Genomic DNA, 19,906 nt, shown 5'->3' on the forward strand with positions numbered 1-19,906 from the left:
ACGAGTAGAACAGACAGCATAATCACGATAACCAAGAAACAAGTAATTAATATCATTTTTATTAATTTAATTAACTTGGTGATATAACAAAAGTGTTACCTTTTTTTCTTTGGTTGCAAGATTTTCATTATTATCCCAGTGGAATGCCTCGAGCTATTATTACCATTCGTACTTACCTTTGGATTACAATTGGGGTTATCTTGGAGCATATTCCAGAATTCGCACATAAGCTTGAGGCCATGATCACTCTTGCAGCCACATTCACAATTCGAATTGGAAGGCCTGCTTTCGGCGACCGATCGCAAGTCCCTGATTACCTCGTCCAATGCACGATAACGTTTCAATAAACAACTGGGAAGATTCTTCATTTTATGGAGTTTTGAGTAGCTGCTAAGGTAACATTACTATATTTGTTATAAAACTAAAAATGAGGATGGATAAGAAAAGAATTAATCTAAAGTATGCAATTGCAACTTATTAGCTTGTTGCCTATCAAATTCCTTTCTGCTTTGAGATATGGGACTTAAGCGGCATGGCATGTCGATGAAGTAAGTCAGACAGAAATGGATGGATTTACATGGATATTTCATAATAATTTACCTTTAAATTTTACAAACTTAGTTATTAGTTGTTTATATCTATTACTTGTTACGTATTTTATTTACACGTAGTCATTGACTTATTGGATTTAAATAAACGGTTTGTTTTATTAATGTATAAAACGATACTATTTTTGTAATTATTTATTTGAGTCGAAACACGAGAAATTTTGAAGCTTATTATTCCTTAGAAAATGACAGAGAACTTGACTGTATTCATTTCTTTGATGTGACTTAAATACATAATTAATAATAGCAGTGATGCGAAAAGAATATCCAAGTTAAATATTAAATATATCTTAACAAGGTATGCCATTTCATATGGATTTACTTTTTATTTATTCTTTTTGTTTCATCGCGATCTGATTAAATTATATATCATGAAAGTTTAACTTAACGTTCTTTATAAATACACTCTTTAAAATGTCATTAAAATGTTGAACTCGTTAACGTCAAATTGACGTTTTGTAACAATGACATTTAGATATTTTATACAATAATAAAAAAACAAAACATTAATATGTTTAATTAGTTAATGCTTAATGTATGTTACTACTTAATATTAAACTGGGACCTCATATTTAAAATGTTAGGAGGACCTATTTTATTTTTATGTGAAAACATTTTGTATTTTGTTGATACGTAATTTTGAAAGCATAATAAATGATTATTAACAATAGTTAACATAGTCGAAACAGTGATAATGAGACGCATATAAAATAAGAGAAGTATTAAGATCATTCATTGATAAGCAATATCTTACATCACTATTCATTAGAATCGTAAGACCGGACAATGTCGGAATTTGGTGCTGTAAGTCATACGAAAACGGAAAATAATTTATTTTACCTTTATAAATTTGATATTAAAGTAAAAAGTAAATTATTATTTATTGAATTAAAATATGATTTATAGGAACATCCCAGGAACCTAATACCTGAACTGTGTAAACAGTTCTATCATTTAGGATGGGTGACAGGCACAGGTGGTGGCATATCTATAAAAGAAGGGTAAGTAGTGCATTGTAATGTATGCAAAAACTTATCTGTTTTTTTAATTTTTGTAATATGTAAATGAGAAGGAGGGTAGTATATTATTGTATGGGTGTAAAGGCAGTGAAAACCCACAGTAGTTGTAACATTTATAGCCTAATAAAGTGTTAATTTTTGCATAAAATCCCTTCTTAATATAAGAATAAGGCAGAATTTAGTTTATTAAAGTTTTTACTAATAAGTTCATCACAGCCTTTTGCATGTTAATACATACTGCTTTGCAATTGATCAAAATAATACTTTTTTTTTTCATTTTAGAGAGAAAATCTACATAGCACCATCTGGTGTACAAAAGGAGAGAATGAAACCAGATGATCTGTTTGTGCAAACTATTAACAATGAAGACTTAGAATTGCCTCCACCGGAGAAAAAGTAAGTATTCAAAAATAGTATTAACTGTAAAATTTAAATAAATGGTATTTCGGATGATGGTTATTTTTAAGACCTTAGTTTAAATAACATACCTATTTTCTATAAAAACCCTAAGTTATATTTATTGTTAAGCTAACAGTGGTACGCACTAGCAACATCTGTTGTGTGGATTAATCGGTTTGTCCGGTACAATACCAGGACCACACAGAAGACAGGTGTGAAGTGGAAACAATTTTGCGGTTCATTTGATGAGTGTGCCTACCAGAACCCTAGTTTTAGTCCCCTTCTCTTCCCACTCTTTTCTTATAAGGAAAAGATAAAAAGAAGTGGATTTGAAGGAGGAGGGGATGCCTAGGAATAGGAAGTATCCTCCTTCTGTGCGTCCCCTCCTCTGTCGATTAAAGGTAGGCAATTGCAGATGTGTATGAGTAACGGTAGTTTCGCTATTTCGGCGAATTCAGATGACCGCTAGCTCGTTTGCCACCTTATGATATAAAAAAAACTATAATGACACTGATTCCTATCACATGTTTACACAAACATCATATTTTGTAATTTAGACAGAGCATAAAAACTAATTAACACAGGACCGGTCATCGTGGCGATTTTTGGGGAATGCCTATGCCCAGCAGTGGGCGTAACGAGGCTGAATGGATGGATGGATGATAAAAACTAATTGTCATTGTATTTTACATTAATTTGTAGTCTCAAGAAGAGTCAATGCACTCCACTGTTCATGTTGGCGTACCGATGTCGCGGCGCGGGCGCAGTCATTCACACGCACTCGCCGCACGCTGTGCGCTGCACATTGCTCTATGATAAGGAATTTGTTATCACACACCAGGAGATGATCAAGGTAAGAGCTAAGGGGAATAGTTGTTAAATTATGTACCTACTCAGGAGCTAAGAGTCACCTAAGTTGAGGCTCACTAGTCCAACCATACTGACCCTCTGCGGGTTGGTTGACATTATGTTGATGGCTCCTACGAATAAGTACCAAAGAGTAAATTAATAACTTTTCAGGAGAGGCTCTCAGAGTGTCTACCATTTGGGCAAATCGGCCATAGGACGCATAGGCCTTTTTACTTCAGCAAAAAAATAACATTTACACTTGTAAATGTGTATTTTGTTTAGTGCATGTTGTTAAATAAACTAAGGGTTTCATCACAATATTTTACTCCGCTGTGAAAACAATTTTTTTTTTTTTTTAGATAGGAAAGTACTTTTGAGCCAGTAATCCCAATTCAAATACTGGAGACATTACTAAATTTATTTTAAAATTGTTTTGATATATACTACAGGGTATAAAAGATGCTCAACTAGGCCGCTACCTTCGTTATGACGAGAAACTAGTAGTTCCTATAATAGAAAATACCCCATTCGAGCGGGATCTTGCACAGAGTCTGGGGGAAGCATTGCAGAAGTACCCCGGGACTAGTGCTGTGCTGGTTCGTAGACATGGTGTCTACGTGTGGGGGGATAACTGGCAGCAGGCTAAGACCATGTGAGTACCAGTTATAACTAGTTCCAAATTAAAGCTTACATTTCCAAATAATATACCAGATATTTAATTTTGGGAAATTATTTTTATATGCATACTAACGGTGGCTTGTGACTTCGTCTGCGCGGAATTTAAAATAAAAACTGATGCATTATTTGAGACAGTGTTCTACATCTCTATAAAATTTCACTCGAATCCATGCAGCTGTTCCGGACATATCTTCTGAAAAATATTCATCCATCCATCCAAAATTTCACATTTATTATATTAAAGAAAGAAAGAAAGAAACTCGTTTATTACCACACAAGTACAAGAGAAAAAAAAAATCACACCTCATATTTATGAAAATAATTTAGAGAAATGTGGTAAAAGGCGCCAACTCAGCGTATGCAGAGACGGCCTAAAACAGTCCCTGCGCTGGTTTTCAGTTGGCTCCTTTACATCCATCTGAATAATTACATAACATGGAGGGATAACTCAGTCTATTGTATTATATAACATCCACTTCAACGACCGTACAAAAGAACATACAAATGACACGTAAAAGATATTATTATGGTATTATTTAGATTTCAAATTTCACTTCATTCAATATTATAGTTTTAACAAAGAAGACAATGAAAATATGTAATAGCGTGATGCAATTCAATAAATTTGACATTTATATTTTAAAAATATGTTCTTTTGGAATCTTACTAATATTATGAATGCGAATGTTTAGATGGATGGATATATGTGTTTGTTATAAGATATCTCTAGTACTGCTGAACATATCTCGTTGAAATTTGGCTTAGATGTAGAACATAGTGTAGAAGTACATATAAGCTACTAATTAAAGTTTTTTTTAACTCCGCACGAAGAGATTCGCGAACAGCTAATGGGATACTTATATTTTGAGTTTTCGAGTAGAACTCTGAAGAAAGAAAGAAGTAGTGGGAACAAAGAAAAATACAAAACATGTTTTGTATTTTTTTATTAAATTTATGTATTTTTCTTTTAGGACGGAATGCTATGATTACTTGTTTGAAATGGCTGTTGAAATGAAGAAATTGGGCCTAGATCCAGCATACAATCCAGAAACTTCTAATGAAAATATGTAACTATTTTTATATCGTAGTTGTTACAATTTTTTTTTTCAGACAAAGTCATACTTTTTATTAAATAAAAGATTTTTTTTAGATATAATCTGTGTATTTTGAATCTAGCACATAAATCTGGATAGATCATCTAATATAGTATTTTTATTTTTCCTTTCATTCTGTCTGTCTGTGTCTCTTTCTGCTGTTAACTTTTTTCTAGTTATTCCGTGAAGGCTCGATGATGTTTTCTTAAGGATCAATTCCTTTATTTCATCTAATTCAGCCTTCGTAAGTTCAGTACAGCAATATTCATTGTTTACTACATCTTGTTTGGCCATCCCATACAAATACATTGGATCTAGATTTTTGTTTTTTCTTATTCTATTCGCTTGTTGATGTTTCAAAACCCTTTTAAGACCTTCGAGATAAGATTTGTTTTCGGGTATTTTTGCGTCGATTATTTCTATACCGATTTCGCCGCCGTATTTTAAATCTTCATCCGTTATGTTGTTATTACGTTTGACGGACGACGGAATTGTTGGAATCTCTGAAAAACATATCTTTTTGAAAAAAAAACATTTTTAAACGAGAAAAAATTACGAAATTTTCAAAGTAACATTAAAAGAATGAGAAACTATCAATCCTATTTCTTTGATTTTTTTTTAAATTATAAACACAACCCTTCGAAATCTCATCAAAATCCTCACACCTGACAACACCACTAAAAAGAGTATATTCACGAAAAAATATTAAGCACCGTGTTACAACACATTTAAATACTTAATGTTTTTACATAGAAGCGTACGAAACAACTTGTTACCTTTTTCAATCTCGCAAAATTGTCTAACCGCAAAATAAGCTCGTAACGTCTGCATAGGTTTTGCGCAGTTGCCGTACTGAAACACATCGTATTCTACGCAAACTATACGCTCCTTCAGTCTCCTTATTTCTATATTCTCCTTCTTGTATCTGGCAAACTTTTCAGCTATTATTATTACTCGAGGTTCGTTGTGGATGTGGACTTTATTTGAACTAACATATGTTTTTGACTGTCCTGAAAGTGGTTTAAAAAAATAAATAGACAAGAACTTTAAGCTCTTATAATGTCATCTGGAGGCATCTTAAATTTCAAGACATTCCTTCCACATCTGTCTTCACTAGCTTAATACGATGCAAACCGTGGACAAACTAAACAATAGAAACATTGTCAACTCACTTTGCGTTAGAACTTCGGCATCTCTATCCAAAGTAGATTGTTTTAAATGTTTAGGAAAATCATAAATATCATTGTAAACGCTATGAAAAACACTCAATGGATTTGAAGGTGTCCCTTCAGGTAATACGTTACGAAGCAAATGCTTCAATTTCCATAGCAAGTCCTTGATGTCTTGCGGCAGAGTGGAGTCGGTTTGTTCCTGTGCAGAGTATTGCAAGCGCATTGGATGCTAAAACAACGTAACGTTTTGAAATTTTTATAATGATAGGATTACTCGATATTCTCAAAATTATTTCAAGTTTATTCTCAGGTGTTCTTTTACATGTTTTTTGCTAGCAATTTCATTCAGTAGGTGGTGGGGAGGATATAGGTAAGGGTTAATAAGAACATGCTCCGCCCCCATCTTTTTATATCCCGGGAGATTTAATATTTTATTCTATTCTGCGCAGGGTATTGTGCTTAATTGCTAGCTAGTTAATAATGTTAGGATACCACTATACCTACTCTTATAGGAATACATTCCCTAGATTCTAAAATTGTTATCAAAAAAGTACCTCAGGTTTCTCTGCACCATCAGTGAGTTGTTGCGCGTCTTTTGTATCGGGACTGAAATAACAACTTCTATTCTTCATTAATTCCAAACGAAACTTGTCATTTAAATTATTCTCTGCAACTTTCTTATTCTTGGCAAACAATACTTTAGTTTGAACATCATATTTGTTCGCAACAGTCCGACCTAAGCGCTGGTTATTCTGCATTTTTATAAGATTTTAGATTTTTTTTAATGTAGACTACATATTTCAAAACTAGATGATTTGACATTGGCATGATTTAATAAATGAAAATTGACACATTTGCGGTAAAAATGCCGTAATGAAAGAGGTCGAATAAAGTAGGTTTCATTTCTTTGAAGAATTATACTAGATAACTAAAACATGTTGGATCACAGATTTTTATTAACAATCGACAATAATCCATTATAAAATACAATAAATAATTCTATTTTTGCCGACTCCTGAATTGAATCATTGTTTTTATGTCCTAACCAACTTCATGAGGTCAGGGTAGGATTTTGAAAACTAGGACGATCTTTGCTTTTAGTGAAAATATAAGTGAAATTAAATCGTGTATTTGTTTATAATGTAAACACCATTTAAATTGCTGATGGCGGTTGTAACTTTATTTTATTGGACCACGGCACTCAGACACGGCACAATTTTATTCTATTACTGGCATTACCCAAAGGTTGCATGTGTATATTTATCTGGAAAGAACATAAAATAAGTTGGCTATATGCTTATGTTAAAACAGTTATTGTTAACTACAATATACATATAACTTATTAGCTACTCATGTTACTCATATCTTCATTTTATTTAACACTAGTTATTTTAAAAAAAATGGGACCCACTTCCTTTCGATTAAAATAATTTTTATCAAAATCCGAGCACCAGGGGCGGAGCTTCACGGTAACACACATAAAAAAAAACTTGAGAGGTGTCAAGGGACACCCGGATGGAACAAAGTTCCTATGAATTTTCGTTATATATTGTCACGTCGTTGCCATGGTTACTATAGCAAAAAAGTGTCGTGACAACTTTTCGTAAGAATTTTTTCCGTCTAGCCCCCTTTCACAACGCGCGACAAGGAACTTCGTTCCAATACAGTCAAATTGATAACCTACTTCTTTTTGAAGTCGGCTAAAAATAACTGAAATAAGGAAAGAGCTGTGTTTGGAATTTGACATTCCTCTATCTTTTTTTAATTTTGTAATTGGATCGCAACGATAAATAGAACGACAAGGATACCTGACCCGGTGAGCATAAGTCAAACTAAATTATGATAGTTCACTACCCTCCAGTCAATTATAACTATACCCATGTAGGTTTAACAATGGTAGACGCCAGCAACAACAACATCAGTTGCACGAATTGTCCGGCTCGCCCGGTGAAATACCACGACCACACAGAAGACAGGCGTGAAGTGGAAGTAATTCCGCGTTTCATCTGATGAGTGTGGTGCCGGAGACCTAACTTTTGTCCTCTTTCCCTTCCCACACTTTTCTTATAAGGAAAGGATGGGAAGGGGAGGTGGATTTGATGGAGGAGAAAATACATAGGAAGGTTATTCTCTTTTAGTGCGTCTCTTCCTTCGTCGATTGGGGGTAGGCAACGCATCTGCAATTGCAGATGTCTATGGGCAGCGGTCGCTTCACCATTGCGGCGAATTCATGTGGCCGCTTGCTCGTTTGCCACAATATAAAAAAAAAAGTTTTTATCATACTCTCTGACAAAACTAAACGCGATAGCAGCGCCTCTTACATCGGGTCAAATATCCTTGTTTGATTACACAATTAATCGAATCGTCGATGTTCTACTTTGATTTTTAACTAAAACTTACATCGAATTGACTTCATGTTGTTTAGTATTTTGAAGTATATTCTCAATTAAAATGTGACGATTTTCGTCACACATTTTGTTTGTCGCACTCTCGTTGTCTCTGTAGTTTATAGTATATGTATTATTATTTTCAGAAAAATCATTTTCAGCTATATTTGATTGTTTAAATTTAGGTAAGTCTTCAGCACGAGTTAAATAATTCATTTTTTCAGCCAAATTATTATTGTTTATTTTGTTTAGACATATTTCAGTCATTTTTTCTGTGTAAATAGATTCACTATAGTTCAGTTCGTTTGAATCATGAGTCAAATCGGTTTTACTGTAACAAGGAAAAATTTGCTTGTTTCTTTTCTTTACCAAAACTGTTTTCGACCAGGAATATTTAAAATTTGTAAATGGTACATTCTCTTCTTCACACGTCTCTAAATAAGTTGTATTTTCTTTTAATTTAATATCACGATTTATGTTCCATTTGCTTTCTAATGATAAGACCTGTAGTAATTCCTGATGCGGTATATTTCCTTGTTGGTTTTCTTCTAAATTAGTTTCGTGATCGATATCCGATTTATTTTTAAATGTGTCAAAATCTTTATTTGCCTTTTGAAATTCGTACAACATTTTTAAAAGCTCCGATGTCAGTAACTTTGCTTTAAACAGAATACTTCGTTCTTCAAAATAATCTTCTTTATATTCGAATTCATTCCATTCACCTTCTTTACTATCTTGAGAATTTTCATCCAAATGATCATTATCTGAATCTTCTAAGATACTGTTTTCATTTTCTTTTTTATTTACATCTGAATTATTTATCAATGCTAAATTAGTTTTAGCAAAACACTCTCGTATAATTTGCATTCCTTCTTTGTTGCCAGTATTCGCTCTGAAACTATTTAAAGTAAAAGTTCCACAGAATACGCAAGGTTCGTTGACTTCTTGCTTTTGAATAGCATTTTGATTAGATTCGCTCATATTATTTTTTAAAGAAAGCTGTGATTTACTTTGTCTTGTTTGTTCTTCTTGGAAACTCCACGATATAGAATCGTAACTATTGGATAATTCTTTTTGATTTACATATTCCACGTTGGTCTTAATTTCATCAATCTGCATGATTTCATTGACAACATTGTTGACAACTCTATTATCAGATAAAGAATTTTTACTGTCATAGAAATTTAACATTTCAGTAGAACATAAATTATCATTTAGGTCTTGAAAACTATTTACAGCATGGCAACTACTAAATGAATCGGATAGTTCGGAATGAACTTGTCCAATTTCATTTTTATCTTCGTTTACCATACGAATACAGTCGTCACAAGTATATTTAAATAAGTTATCACTTCCGTATTGATTACTATTAATTGGTACATTTTCACTGACAGGTCTTGGACTATATTCATACAACAGAGCAGGATATGTAGACTGGTGACTTGTAAAAGTGGATGTGTTCTCAGATTTCTTTCCGCAGTGAGATGTTTGAGGCTTATGTTGGTCGTCATCGTCGGCTTCGTTCTGCGACTGCAGAAGTCCGCCGCAATATATGCAGCGACACACGTCACAAACACATTTCGATCTGAATTTAACGGATTTCCAAACTCCGTTGTCGACTGATTTAAGTTTTTCACAGATCTCACATTCACATGGACTACATTTACATTTAATCACTTCCGTTTTTTTCACGTGATGTGTTGATAAATGACTTTTTTCACATAAAGATGAAGAACATCTCATTTTGCTATTGCATTTTAAACACTTATTTGTGTCTTCACTCTTAGATTTCTTAGCTTTCCTAGCTTCCCTTTCCTTATAATCCTTAATTATTTTTGTTAATACAGATATTGTACAAGTTTGTTCGATTTCATCAGTTTTACCTTTTCTTTTAGTAATCAATGCTCTATGAATGTCTATATCTTTAGTATCTTTTTCGAACGGTTTACTTATTACATTATTTCTACTCTCGCATCCACAAGTATCTCTTGTTTGTCGACACGAATTACTAAAGCATAGGTCACATCGACAAGTTGTCGCCTCTGCCATGTCAGTAGAGGTCTCTCGCATCGGATGTGGCGATGTGGAGGGGACGGCTCTCCGGCAGTCGGCGCAGTCACAAGGCACGCATGAACATTCGGTCGATTGCAAATGTGCTACCACAGATCCGACAACAACCTTGTTTGGAACATTGAACGACGACTTGCATACTATGCACTGGCAAGGTTGGCAAGAACATGTCTCTGATCGTTTATTTTCAATATTTCTGCTTGATTTCGGTTTATAAGATGTCGCTTCTTTTGCTCCTGGATTTTTTATTACGTACGATTGCAGGCTATCCTTTACCTTTATAGTATATATTCTACATAACTCACAATCGCAAGGCTTACAGCTACACGCGCTGTTCTGTAACTTCAATGAATCGTTAATATTTTTACGATTGTACACATTACATGTTTCTCCCACTTCATTGTTGACTGGATAATAATTGAAAACGTTATTGATTTTTTCCTCGTCGGTGTCTTTTAAATAACTTTTACATTCGATACATTCGCATGGTTGGCATTTACATACGTTTATATCATTCGCAACGCAATCGCAAACTTTACAGCTGCATGCTTTGTAAACGTTTTTTATTTTATCTATAATATCTTTTAGTGATATGTCGTTGTATGTAGTGAGAACTTTGTTAACTATATAGGTTATAGGTGAATATTCTCTTACGTCATTATTTTCATTAGAAGTCAGTTTTTCTTTACATTTGTTCTTTATTGGTTTGTCACAACATTGCGGTTTGGCTTGTACTATGACATTTCTTTTAAAAAGTCTTATAGTTACAATATTTTTGTTTTCAATCTTTGCTCTTGTTGCATTAGATTTAAACGTATTCACAGAACTGTCTTTAGTTACAAGGCAAGGTGGATTTTCTGTTGCATTAACGTTTAAATTTTCGTAGCAATTCGCGTCTTTATTTTTAGTTATGTACAAGCAAGTTCTTAACTCTTGGCATGTAGGACAATGACATTTGTTCAGTTCTCTATTTCTTTTCGCAAAACATGATATTGATTCACAACTACTGCAAGAACATTCTGAGGAACCGAATAAAATCTGTGATTGCAACGTCTTCGCTTCTTCAAGTGACATTGTACATTTAATACTTTGGAATGCAGTCTTTATGATAATTCTTCTTTATTTTCTGACTTTGGTTACATTTTTTAATTTTTTCAGAAGCTTGGCAGCAGGAAAATGATGAGTTCGCCTGTTGGAAAACAAATAAAATTCACCGAAACGTTTAAATTTTTTTAGATGTGGTCATTTTTATATTTATAAAAGACGGAATTTTGTTATTGCATTCTGAATTGTTATTTTTTGATGTCTGATGTCAGAATTGATAACATCATGTAATGACAATTGTTCTTTTTAAACGATTCGATTTAGAAAAGTGACCAATGAATTTATAAAAGGTCAAATCGGAATTACATCAATTATAATAAGTCTGCATATATTATTCGCTTTCCTCAAATCACGTTTGGAGTAAAAGGGCCAAAAGAAAATGTGCTTTTTCTTTTATTTTCCATCATTCAATTGAATACTACTGAACTTTTCTATTAGTAAAGCAAATAAAAAAGGCTAATAAATTATGTAAATATGTAAAAAAAAATTACTTGTTAACTATACAACATTATAACTAAATTCTACAGCTCAAAATAAACTAATAAAGAAGGTACGAATAAAAAAAAAAACAAATAAATTTTAAATAATTATTTAATTCATTAATGATATTCATCTTTTCGTCATTAAAAAATCTATACAATGAATTAAAATAAAAATTACAAATATCATTTTCGATTCAATAGAAATTAAAATAATAAACGTTTCACAGATAACGTAACAAGTTATTATTTACAAGTAATACGTCAAAACACGATTGGCACGGAAAGTTAAATTAAAAAAAAAAAAACATATCTGAGAAACATTTAAAAATTCGTTAACTTAAAATCGATATGAAGGTACGATTTGTTCGATATGTATCGCCTAAAGCTTACATAAATTATTCGATATAATTATCCGATATTGACGTAGAGTTAACTTATTGTACAGAGTATATACATGTTAATAACTTGCTAAACTACGAAGGCACCAGATTGAGGTCGGTGGAGGTAAACACCTGAAATAAATTTAAATTCAATTATAAAATGATTAGCTGTCGTCCGCGACTCTGTCTGCGCAAAATTAAAAAAAAAACTTTATTAGTAGCCTATGTGTTCTTCCAGATTATGTTCTACATCTAAGTAAAATTTCATTAAGATCTGTTGAGCCGTTCCAGAGATATCTTCAAACAAACATCCATCCATACAAACATATGCATTATAATATTACTACTTGAATTTTAGGTATAAACTTCATACATTTCGGTATGACTTTAGCAGTTCAATGCATTATGAGTTCTATAAAGATTATTTTTAATAATATTACTCTCATTTTAGTACTAGTTAAAAAACACCAAAACGTGGTCCTGTCGTGAATATGTATAAAATATTTTTCATTCACAATTTTATATAAATCAACTTACACAACAAGAAGTACTACTGACTCTATACGTCCGTACTCCAAACTATGGAGTTTGTACCAAGCGCACAGGACGGACAATTCTGCAATAGAAAGACAACAAATTAAAATATAATAATATAATTAAAACAGATGTTACAAACCGAAAATATACTCACAACAATACTTTCAATGGCGTTTGCTAGTTGCTCCTCCATTATCTTAACGTCTCCATGCTCTAAAACTTCCTAAAAAACAAAAAATAATCAAAACTAGTCAAATAACCATCGTAATGCGTAGGAAATAAACGTCCTTTACTATACCTCCTGACAGATGTTGACAGTTTCTGCGAGCGCGGGCGCAGCGGCGCAGAGTCGTGCGGCCGCGCACGCACAGCTCACGCTGGCCAATCGCGCCGCGCCACGCACCACGCCCACATTGCCCCCGGACACGCCCCCCGCCCCGCCCACACCGCCCCGCCCACAACCAGACTGAGAAGACAAGCCTCGCCTCCATTCCTACAAAACACATGTCTAAGTACAAACAACACCTACTGGATCTATAAATCATTGTGGCTACGTCAAACGGGTTTTTAAAAGTCAATCAAATCATCTGATGGTAGTTGTCTAGAACAGGGATTTCAAAGTCGGTCGATATCGAACTTAAAGCATAGCTAATTCTCACTCTGTCTTCTATTGACCTAAGTCAGAATTAATAATAATAATAATTGGTCTTAAAAGTAGGCAATTTGGCCATGGGGGGTCTGAAGTAACAGTTCATTTTGGAAAAGGAGTCACTTGTCCAAAATAGTTTAAGGATCCCTGGTCTAGAGTATCCACCGCAATCGTAGTGATTATCGTACTGAAATAAGGTGACCAGAAAAATACTTTTTAACAGTTTTCAATTAGGTAGGTAGCGGTTCTTACTAATCGAATAGTCCGCGTTACTGAGTGCGTTTTTCGTGATTAAAACTCAGAAATGCCGTACGATTCTTATTAAAGTGATTCGTTTTCGTTTAACAACAAAAAAAAAGGAACTCTCTTTACAATGCAGATTGTAGTCTGTCTTGTAAGTGAAAAATAATTTCACATTAAATGTGAACTTTGTTGCTGTTGTATTAAATTTAATTTTTATTCCATTCCATTAAAGGTCGTATCAACTGGACAAAAGAATATTTGCGTTGAAAACATGTTTCCTTTTTTTTTTTGCTGAAGCGTGCAGTCATTTTAATAGCAAGATAACGATGATTTGATGAATTTTATTATTATTTGGTTTATAAAAATATGCTGAAATGACCTAATACTATTATAATTGAATTTTATTAAAACGTAATTTTGCGTGCAATTAAATAAAGTAGTTGATTTTTTTTAAAACACATCTGTACCTCAACCATTAGTCAAAATTAGAGACATGTACGATTGCTGTAAGTAACAAAATTAGTCACATAAATCAAAATTCACTTACCTCTGTTTCAGTCTTCGCATCCGCGTCTCCAATCGATCTGATGAGTTCCTTGGAGATGGCCATCAGAAGGTAGTTGGTGATCTTGGACTTTGTTTCCGGAGTGACTTCAGTAGATCCTATCTCCTCACATAGTCTACTCAGATCATCATCTGTAGTATTATGCATTCTATCAAATAAATCTTCAATCAATTGTCCGACCAGTTGACTCCTCATTGTGGGACAACTACAACGCGATTCTGACGTTATAAAACTCATGCTGTGATGCATTCTTCCGTAATCAGTCTTCTTTGGTACAGCATTATATATAGAGTAGCCTTCGTCCACATACTCAGTTCTTTCTGGTTTCAGATCAACTCTAGATGCGTGAAATTGTCGCATAGATTCACTTCTCATCTCTTCAAGTTCTTCTGTCTTAATTGATAGTTCGTGGCTTAACGTCTTTAGTTTTTCATCACATTTCCTCTTGCATTGACTGAGAGCTTTCTGTGTCAAAGTTAGCTGCTTTTCCAGAGATTCCACCTAGAACATACGTCTCGTATAATCTTCTTCTAAGCATTTCTTCTCGCAAGCACTATTTAAGAGTGAATTCGAAAGCAAACATGCAAAGCTTTTAACCGCGAAACCATTATTAATGTATTTAATCTGAAATATTGACAGTTTTTCTAATAAATGTTACTGATTAATCTAATATATAAAATTATCGTGTCACAGTTTTCGTTCCCGTACTCCTCCGAAACGGCTTGACCGATTCTCATGAAATATTGTGAGCATATTCAGTAGGTCTGAGAATCGGACAACATCTATTTTTCATAACCCCTCCCCCCATTTTTTAACTGCGCGCGGACGGAGTCGCGGGCGACAGCTAGTTTTGTTATATAACGAGTTAAAGATAACCATAAATATTTCAGATTTTAAATCCCGTGATATTAAAAAGCTATCCCCATATTTTAAAACATAAATAATAACACCGAAGCTACCAAATGACACAAACTAAGTACTAAATACTACACGAACTAAACTATTGAAGTTAAAAAAAAAACATATATATTATGAAGTAAAATTAATTTATATATTAACAATGTCCGTAACATTTAAAATTTTAACTAACTACCCTATATTTTTTACTTAAAAAAAAAATACATGTTTATGATTGAAAATAGATCAGTTCTAAAATTTATTGGGTTTTTTAATCCTTTTTTTATTATTATTTTATGTCTAGAAAGTTCTAGAAGAAATTCATTTTAATTTTATATCTAATTTCACGTTTTTTTAACATTCAATATTTTGTAACCAGAAAATAATTTGAACTATTTTTTTTAATCAGGATGTGCTTTAAAAAAATGAATGAACTTACCTCCTCTCTTAATTCACTATTGGTCACTTCAAGTTCTTGATTGTTCTTGCAAGCTCTGTTCAGTTCTTTCCTGATGCAGTCCAGATCTGTGATGAAGCTGACCTCGGACTTTCGCGACACTTCTCTGTGACTCTTCAGATCTTCGTCCAACTGCTTGTTCATTTTGCGCAGTTGATCTATTTCTCTCTGTAAAGGATTTCACGTGTTTCATACTTTTTGATAGTATTAAGTATCATTTGATAGTATTGAATATTATTTGATAGTATTGAGTATTATTTGATAGTATTGAGTATTATTTAATAGTATTGAGTATTATTTGATAGTATTGAGTATTATTTTATAGTGTTGAGTATCATTTTATAGTATTGAGTATTATTTGATAGTATTGAGTATCATTTGATAGTATTGAGTATTATTTTATAGTATTGAGTATCATTTGATAGTATTGAGTTTTATTTGATATTATTGAGTATCATTTGATAGTATTGAGTATCATTTGATAGTATTGAGTATTATTTGATAGTATTGAGTTTTATTTGATAGTATTGAGTATCATTTGATAGTATTGAGTATTATTTGATAGTATTGAGTTTTATTTGATATTATTGAGTATCATTTGATAGTATTGAGTATTATTTGATAGTATTGAGTATCATTTGATAGTATTGAGTATTATTTGATAGTATTGAGTATCATTTGATAGTATTGAGTATTATTGATTTAACCGCGAGTTTCTTCATTTTATTTAAGAAATTCATTATTTTTTTTACGTATGAACTAAGGTAGCATTAATTTTTAAAAGTGAAAACGGCTACTTTAATGTACATATTATTAATAAAACTCACGTAAATACAGTCAAAGTTTGTAAAGTGAAAACACTAATCGTTGGTTTCTAAGATCGAAATCTCTGTGTAATATCTTTGACAAAATAGAGATAACATTCTTTATAGAAAGATTTAGGTTTCAGAAACCTACGATAAAACCGTCTCTAATATGAAGAATATCCTAGAAAAGTTTCAAGATCTGTGCAGTTATTTTATGTCATAGAACTTGTATATACAAAAATAATCTAAATACTAGAGTTTTTTTACCTTGAACTTAGCATCAAGAGCTCTGAAAGCGGCTTCAGACTTCTTAGCATCAGCTTCAGCCTTACTGTACATAGCTGTGAGGTTGGAGTTCTGAGATCTGAGGACTTTGGCATCTCTCTCCGCCTTCTCCAGCGCTATCCGCATCATTGACTCCGACTCCTCAACTTCTCTCAACTTCTTCTTCATCGGCTCCAACATCTTCTTGTTCTGATCTTTCTCGTTCTCCAGTTTCTTTATCTGTAATAAGACGTTACATTAGAGTTTTTTTAGAATAAAATGTCTATACATAGTTTAACTTTGCGAGTGGATATAAATAATTTGTTATATTAATACTAGGTGTCGTCCGCGACTCCTTTCGTGTGGAAATAAAAAAACATAAAAGTAGCCTATGTGTTCTTCCTATCTCTGATCTAAATCTATGACAAATTTTATTCAGACCCATTGAGCCGTTCTAAAGATAACTTGTAATACATCCATCCATCCAAACATTCGCATTTATTAAGTAAAATGAATCTTTGGTACAAACTATACAAAGTTTCAATTAAACTGAATTTAGAGTGAAAATATATCTGATGTGACAATTCACATCAATAATTCAAATAAAAACCTATCAAATATAAAAAAAACATAAATATTAAGTAACTTTTTCACTGAAATCCCTTAGTAAAGATTTAAATGACAAATCTGCACATTGTATAAATAATCATTAAACGAATCTAAAATCATCAGATAATTTAGTATTTATATCAGTTAAATACAGATCTGATGTTGTGTTGGTACAAAAGGTTATAAACCAAGTTTTTAATTTTTTTACTACCGTAATTCTACTTGAGAGAAATATCTTAAAATTAGACAAAATATATAAAAAAAATCTAAAAAAAAATACATCAAAAAGTAAAAATTAGTTGTCTTGATAACAAAAAATAATAAATTTCTATTGATTCACAAAATTTTTATAATCTCTTAAGACTCTACCTCCTTTGATAGGTGAAGAGTATTACAGGAGGTAGTACTATCTATTAATCTAAGTCTAGAATCCTAAGTAAAGAAAAATACAGGATAATTAACTGACCATTCCTTTGAGATGTGTCTCTGTGGCGTGTGACTCCTGGATCTTCTTCTTGTATCCTCCCTCCATCTCCGCCCACATGTCATCTGCCTGCGCCAACATCTCCAGATACGCAGCCTCCCTCCTCTCCAGCTCCGACACTCGGGACTTCAGCTCCTCTTCATTGGCCAACAGCTTCTTCAGCCTGTTGTCTGTCGTAGCGTCGATGGGCTTCTGGAAAACAATTTCGTCGAAAAATAAAAATAATTCCTACAACTATATCGATTTTTCCATGCAACTTTACAAAGTATTTCACATTTTTATATGAAAATTCAGAAGAAAGTTAAATAAAATAAATATTTGACTCTCAAATTAAATATATATATATATATATATATATATATATATATATATATATATATATATATATATATATATATATATTTAATTTGAGATATATATATATATATATATATATATAAAAGAAAGTCGTGTTAGTTACACTATTTATAACTCAAGATCGGTCGAACTGATTTAGCTGAAAATTTATAGGAGACGGACATAGGAACTTTTTTTTATCTTGTGTGCATTTTTTTATTCCGCGCGGACGGAGTCGCGGGTAAAAGCTAGTAATAAATAAACTTAATCTTCATAAATTAAAATAAAAATAAAAGACATTCATTAAAGAAATTTGTTTAAAAAGATCATTTAAAACAAAAAAAAATTAACTATTAAATTTTACTCACACTGGCAGCTTCCTTCTCTTCTCTCACTTTCTTCTCCAACTGTTCTATCCTTTCTTCTATCCTCTCCCGTTTTACTTCTGCGCCGCACTCCGCAGCACTGAGCTGTCGTCGCGCCGTCTCCAACTGTTCTTCTAAATTTCTCACTTTCTTCTCGAATGACTCCTTTACTGATTTCGCCTTCTTCTCTATCTCACTCTTTTCTGCTATTAATCTGTGAAAATGCAAATATTTGAATGGATGGATGTTTGTTAGAAGGTATCTTTAGAACTGCTAAATGGATCTTGATGAAATTTAGCATAGATGTAACTAGAACATAATCTAAAAATAATACAGACTACTAATTAAGTTTTTTTTTAATTAATTCCGCGGAGACGGAATCGCGGGCGACTGCTAGTTATTATATAATTTTAGTAAAGGGTTTATAATTTTCTTTCTACACATTTTTCATACTTCAAGTTATGGTGGTAATATTGTCAAAATAATTTTGTATATTCAAGTGTGCAGTTTGTGTTTTTTGTGCATTGACTACTTACAGATTGATTTGTGTCTCCAGAGTGGTGGTGAACGGATTGTGATAGGGTACGAGAGGTCCAGAGCTGGCGGTCGCACTCCTCCTGAAGGTCGCGATGGCGTTCTTCGAGTCCTGATTTAATGGACCCATACGAGACATCAGGATACGCTGGAAAATATAATTTAAACTATATATATTTTTAAAAACTTATGTCTTTGCAGATGTTCAGGAACATATGTAAGTCTAGAACGAATATCAGATTGATTCTACATTTTAAAATCTAAAACATCGTGAATATTTAAGTAAAAAATATTGTTTTGTTTAATTTATATCTTTTACTTTACCATAAAATGACAACGTCTATGCCTCGTTGATTTTTTTTGTTAAAAAAGTTAATCAACTATAGAAAGTACTAGCTTTTACCCGCGACTCCGTCCGCGCGGAATAAAAAAAATGCACACAATATAAAAAAGTTCCTATGTCCGTCTCCTAGTTCTAAGCTACCTCCCCATAAATTTTCAGCTAAATCAGTTCGACCTATCTTGAGTTATAATTAGTGTAACTAACACGACTTTCTTTTATATATATATAGATTTCAAAGTAGTAGAGAATGTAAGTTAACCTTTCCCCCCGGAGAGAGCTGAGCGTCGAGCGCCTGCATCACATTCCACACGATCAGCGCCGGCACCGCCTTCTCCAGACCCTGCAGCCGACATGTCAGCTCGCTCTGCAGAAAACACGTCAATTCATAATATACGTCACCACTGAGGAGCTTTTAATATAGAAATGTTAGTCCTTTACCTCTCTAGCCTTTAGTGCGCACTCGCGCTGACTGAGCTCAGCCATCAGCCGCTCTGCCTGCGCCCGCGAGCACTCGCGCTGCTCAGTCATGTCCCGCAGCTGCGCCGTACACAGCTCGTAGTCCATCTCTAGTCTGT

The 19,906-nt window shown here is 33.0% G+C and overlaps 4 protein-coding genes across 6 annotated transcripts in view; 1 reads left to right on the forward strand and 3 right to left on the reverse strand.

Moving 5' to 3' along the window:
* The first annotated feature begins 1,214 nt into the window (after nt 1-1,214).
* LOC106717676 (probable methylthioribulose-1-phosphate dehydratase) lies at nt 1,215-4,624 on the forward strand. The gene is made up of 6 exons (XM_014511586.2): nt 1,215-1,412; nt 1,515-1,609; nt 1,910-2,023; nt 2,729-2,879; nt 3,325-3,527; nt 4,525-4,624. Exons 1-6 carry the CDS (start codon nt 1,395-1,397, stop codon nt 4,622-4,624), a joined length of 681 nt encoding a protein of 226 aa, XP_014367072.2. The 5' UTR covers nt 1,215-1,394.
* Nucleotides 4,625-4,725: 101 nt separating this feature from the next.
* On the reverse strand, nt 4,726-6,609 carry LOC106717684. The gene is made up of 4 exons (XM_014511593.2): nt 6,374-6,609; nt 5,820-6,048; nt 5,424-5,657; nt 4,726-5,150 (listed from the first exon to the last, which is right to left on the reverse strand). Exons 1-4 carry the CDS (start codon nt 6,575-6,577, stop codon nt 4,726-4,728), a joined length of 1,092 nt encoding a protein of 363 aa, XP_014367079.2. The 5' UTR covers nt 6,578-6,609.
* Nucleotides 6,610-8,285: 1,676 nt separating this feature from the next.
* LOC123721413 lies at nt 8,286-11,503 on the reverse strand. The gene is made up of 3 exons (XM_045680105.1): nt 9,443-11,503; nt 8,576-9,319; nt 8,286-8,318 (listed from the first exon to the last, which is right to left on the reverse strand). The coding sequence occupies exons 1-3, from the start codon at nt 11,348-11,350 to the stop codon at nt 8,286-8,288; spliced, it is 2,685 nt and encodes an 894-aa protein (XP_045536061.1). The 5' UTR covers nt 11,351-11,503.
* Nucleotides 11,504-12,275: 772 nt separating this feature from the next.
* Nucleotides 12,276-19,906, reverse strand: part of LOC106717688 (myosin-2) — an 87,787-nt gene continuing 80,156 nt past the window's right edge. For all 3 annotated transcript variants that reach the window (XM_045680124.1, XM_014511601.2, XM_045680125.1), the window contains 12 exons: nt 19,770-19,902; nt 19,591-19,695; nt 18,991-19,136; nt 18,458-18,668; nt 17,736-17,945; nt 16,664-16,900; nt 15,573-15,758; nt 14,219-14,737; nt 13,078-13,272; nt 12,934-13,002; nt 12,780-12,858; nt 12,276-12,374 (listed from right to left, as the gene is read on the reverse strand). In XM_045680124.1, coding sequence (XP_045536080.1) covers nt 12,802-12,858; nt 12,934-13,002; nt 13,078-13,272; nt 14,219-14,737; nt 15,573-15,758; nt 16,664-16,900; nt 17,736-17,945; nt 18,458-18,668; nt 18,991-19,136; nt 19,591-19,695; nt 19,770-19,902 — 2,068 coding nt within the window. In that variant the 3' untranslated portion in view covers nt 12,276-12,374; nt 12,780-12,801. The remainder of the gene's footprint in view (nt 12,375-12,779; nt 12,859-12,933; nt 13,003-13,077; nt 13,273-14,218; nt 14,738-15,572; nt 15,759-16,663; nt 16,901-17,735; nt 17,946-18,457; nt 18,669-18,990; nt 19,137-19,590; nt 19,696-19,769; nt 19,903-19,906) is intronic.

The sequence above is a fragment of the Papilio machaon genome, chromosome 11 (assembly GCF_912999745.1).
Source record: "Papilio machaon chromosome 11, ilPapMach1.1, whole genome shotgun sequence".
Lineage (NCBI taxonomy): Eukaryota > Metazoa > Arthropoda > Insecta > Lepidoptera > Papilionidae > Papilio > Papilio machaon.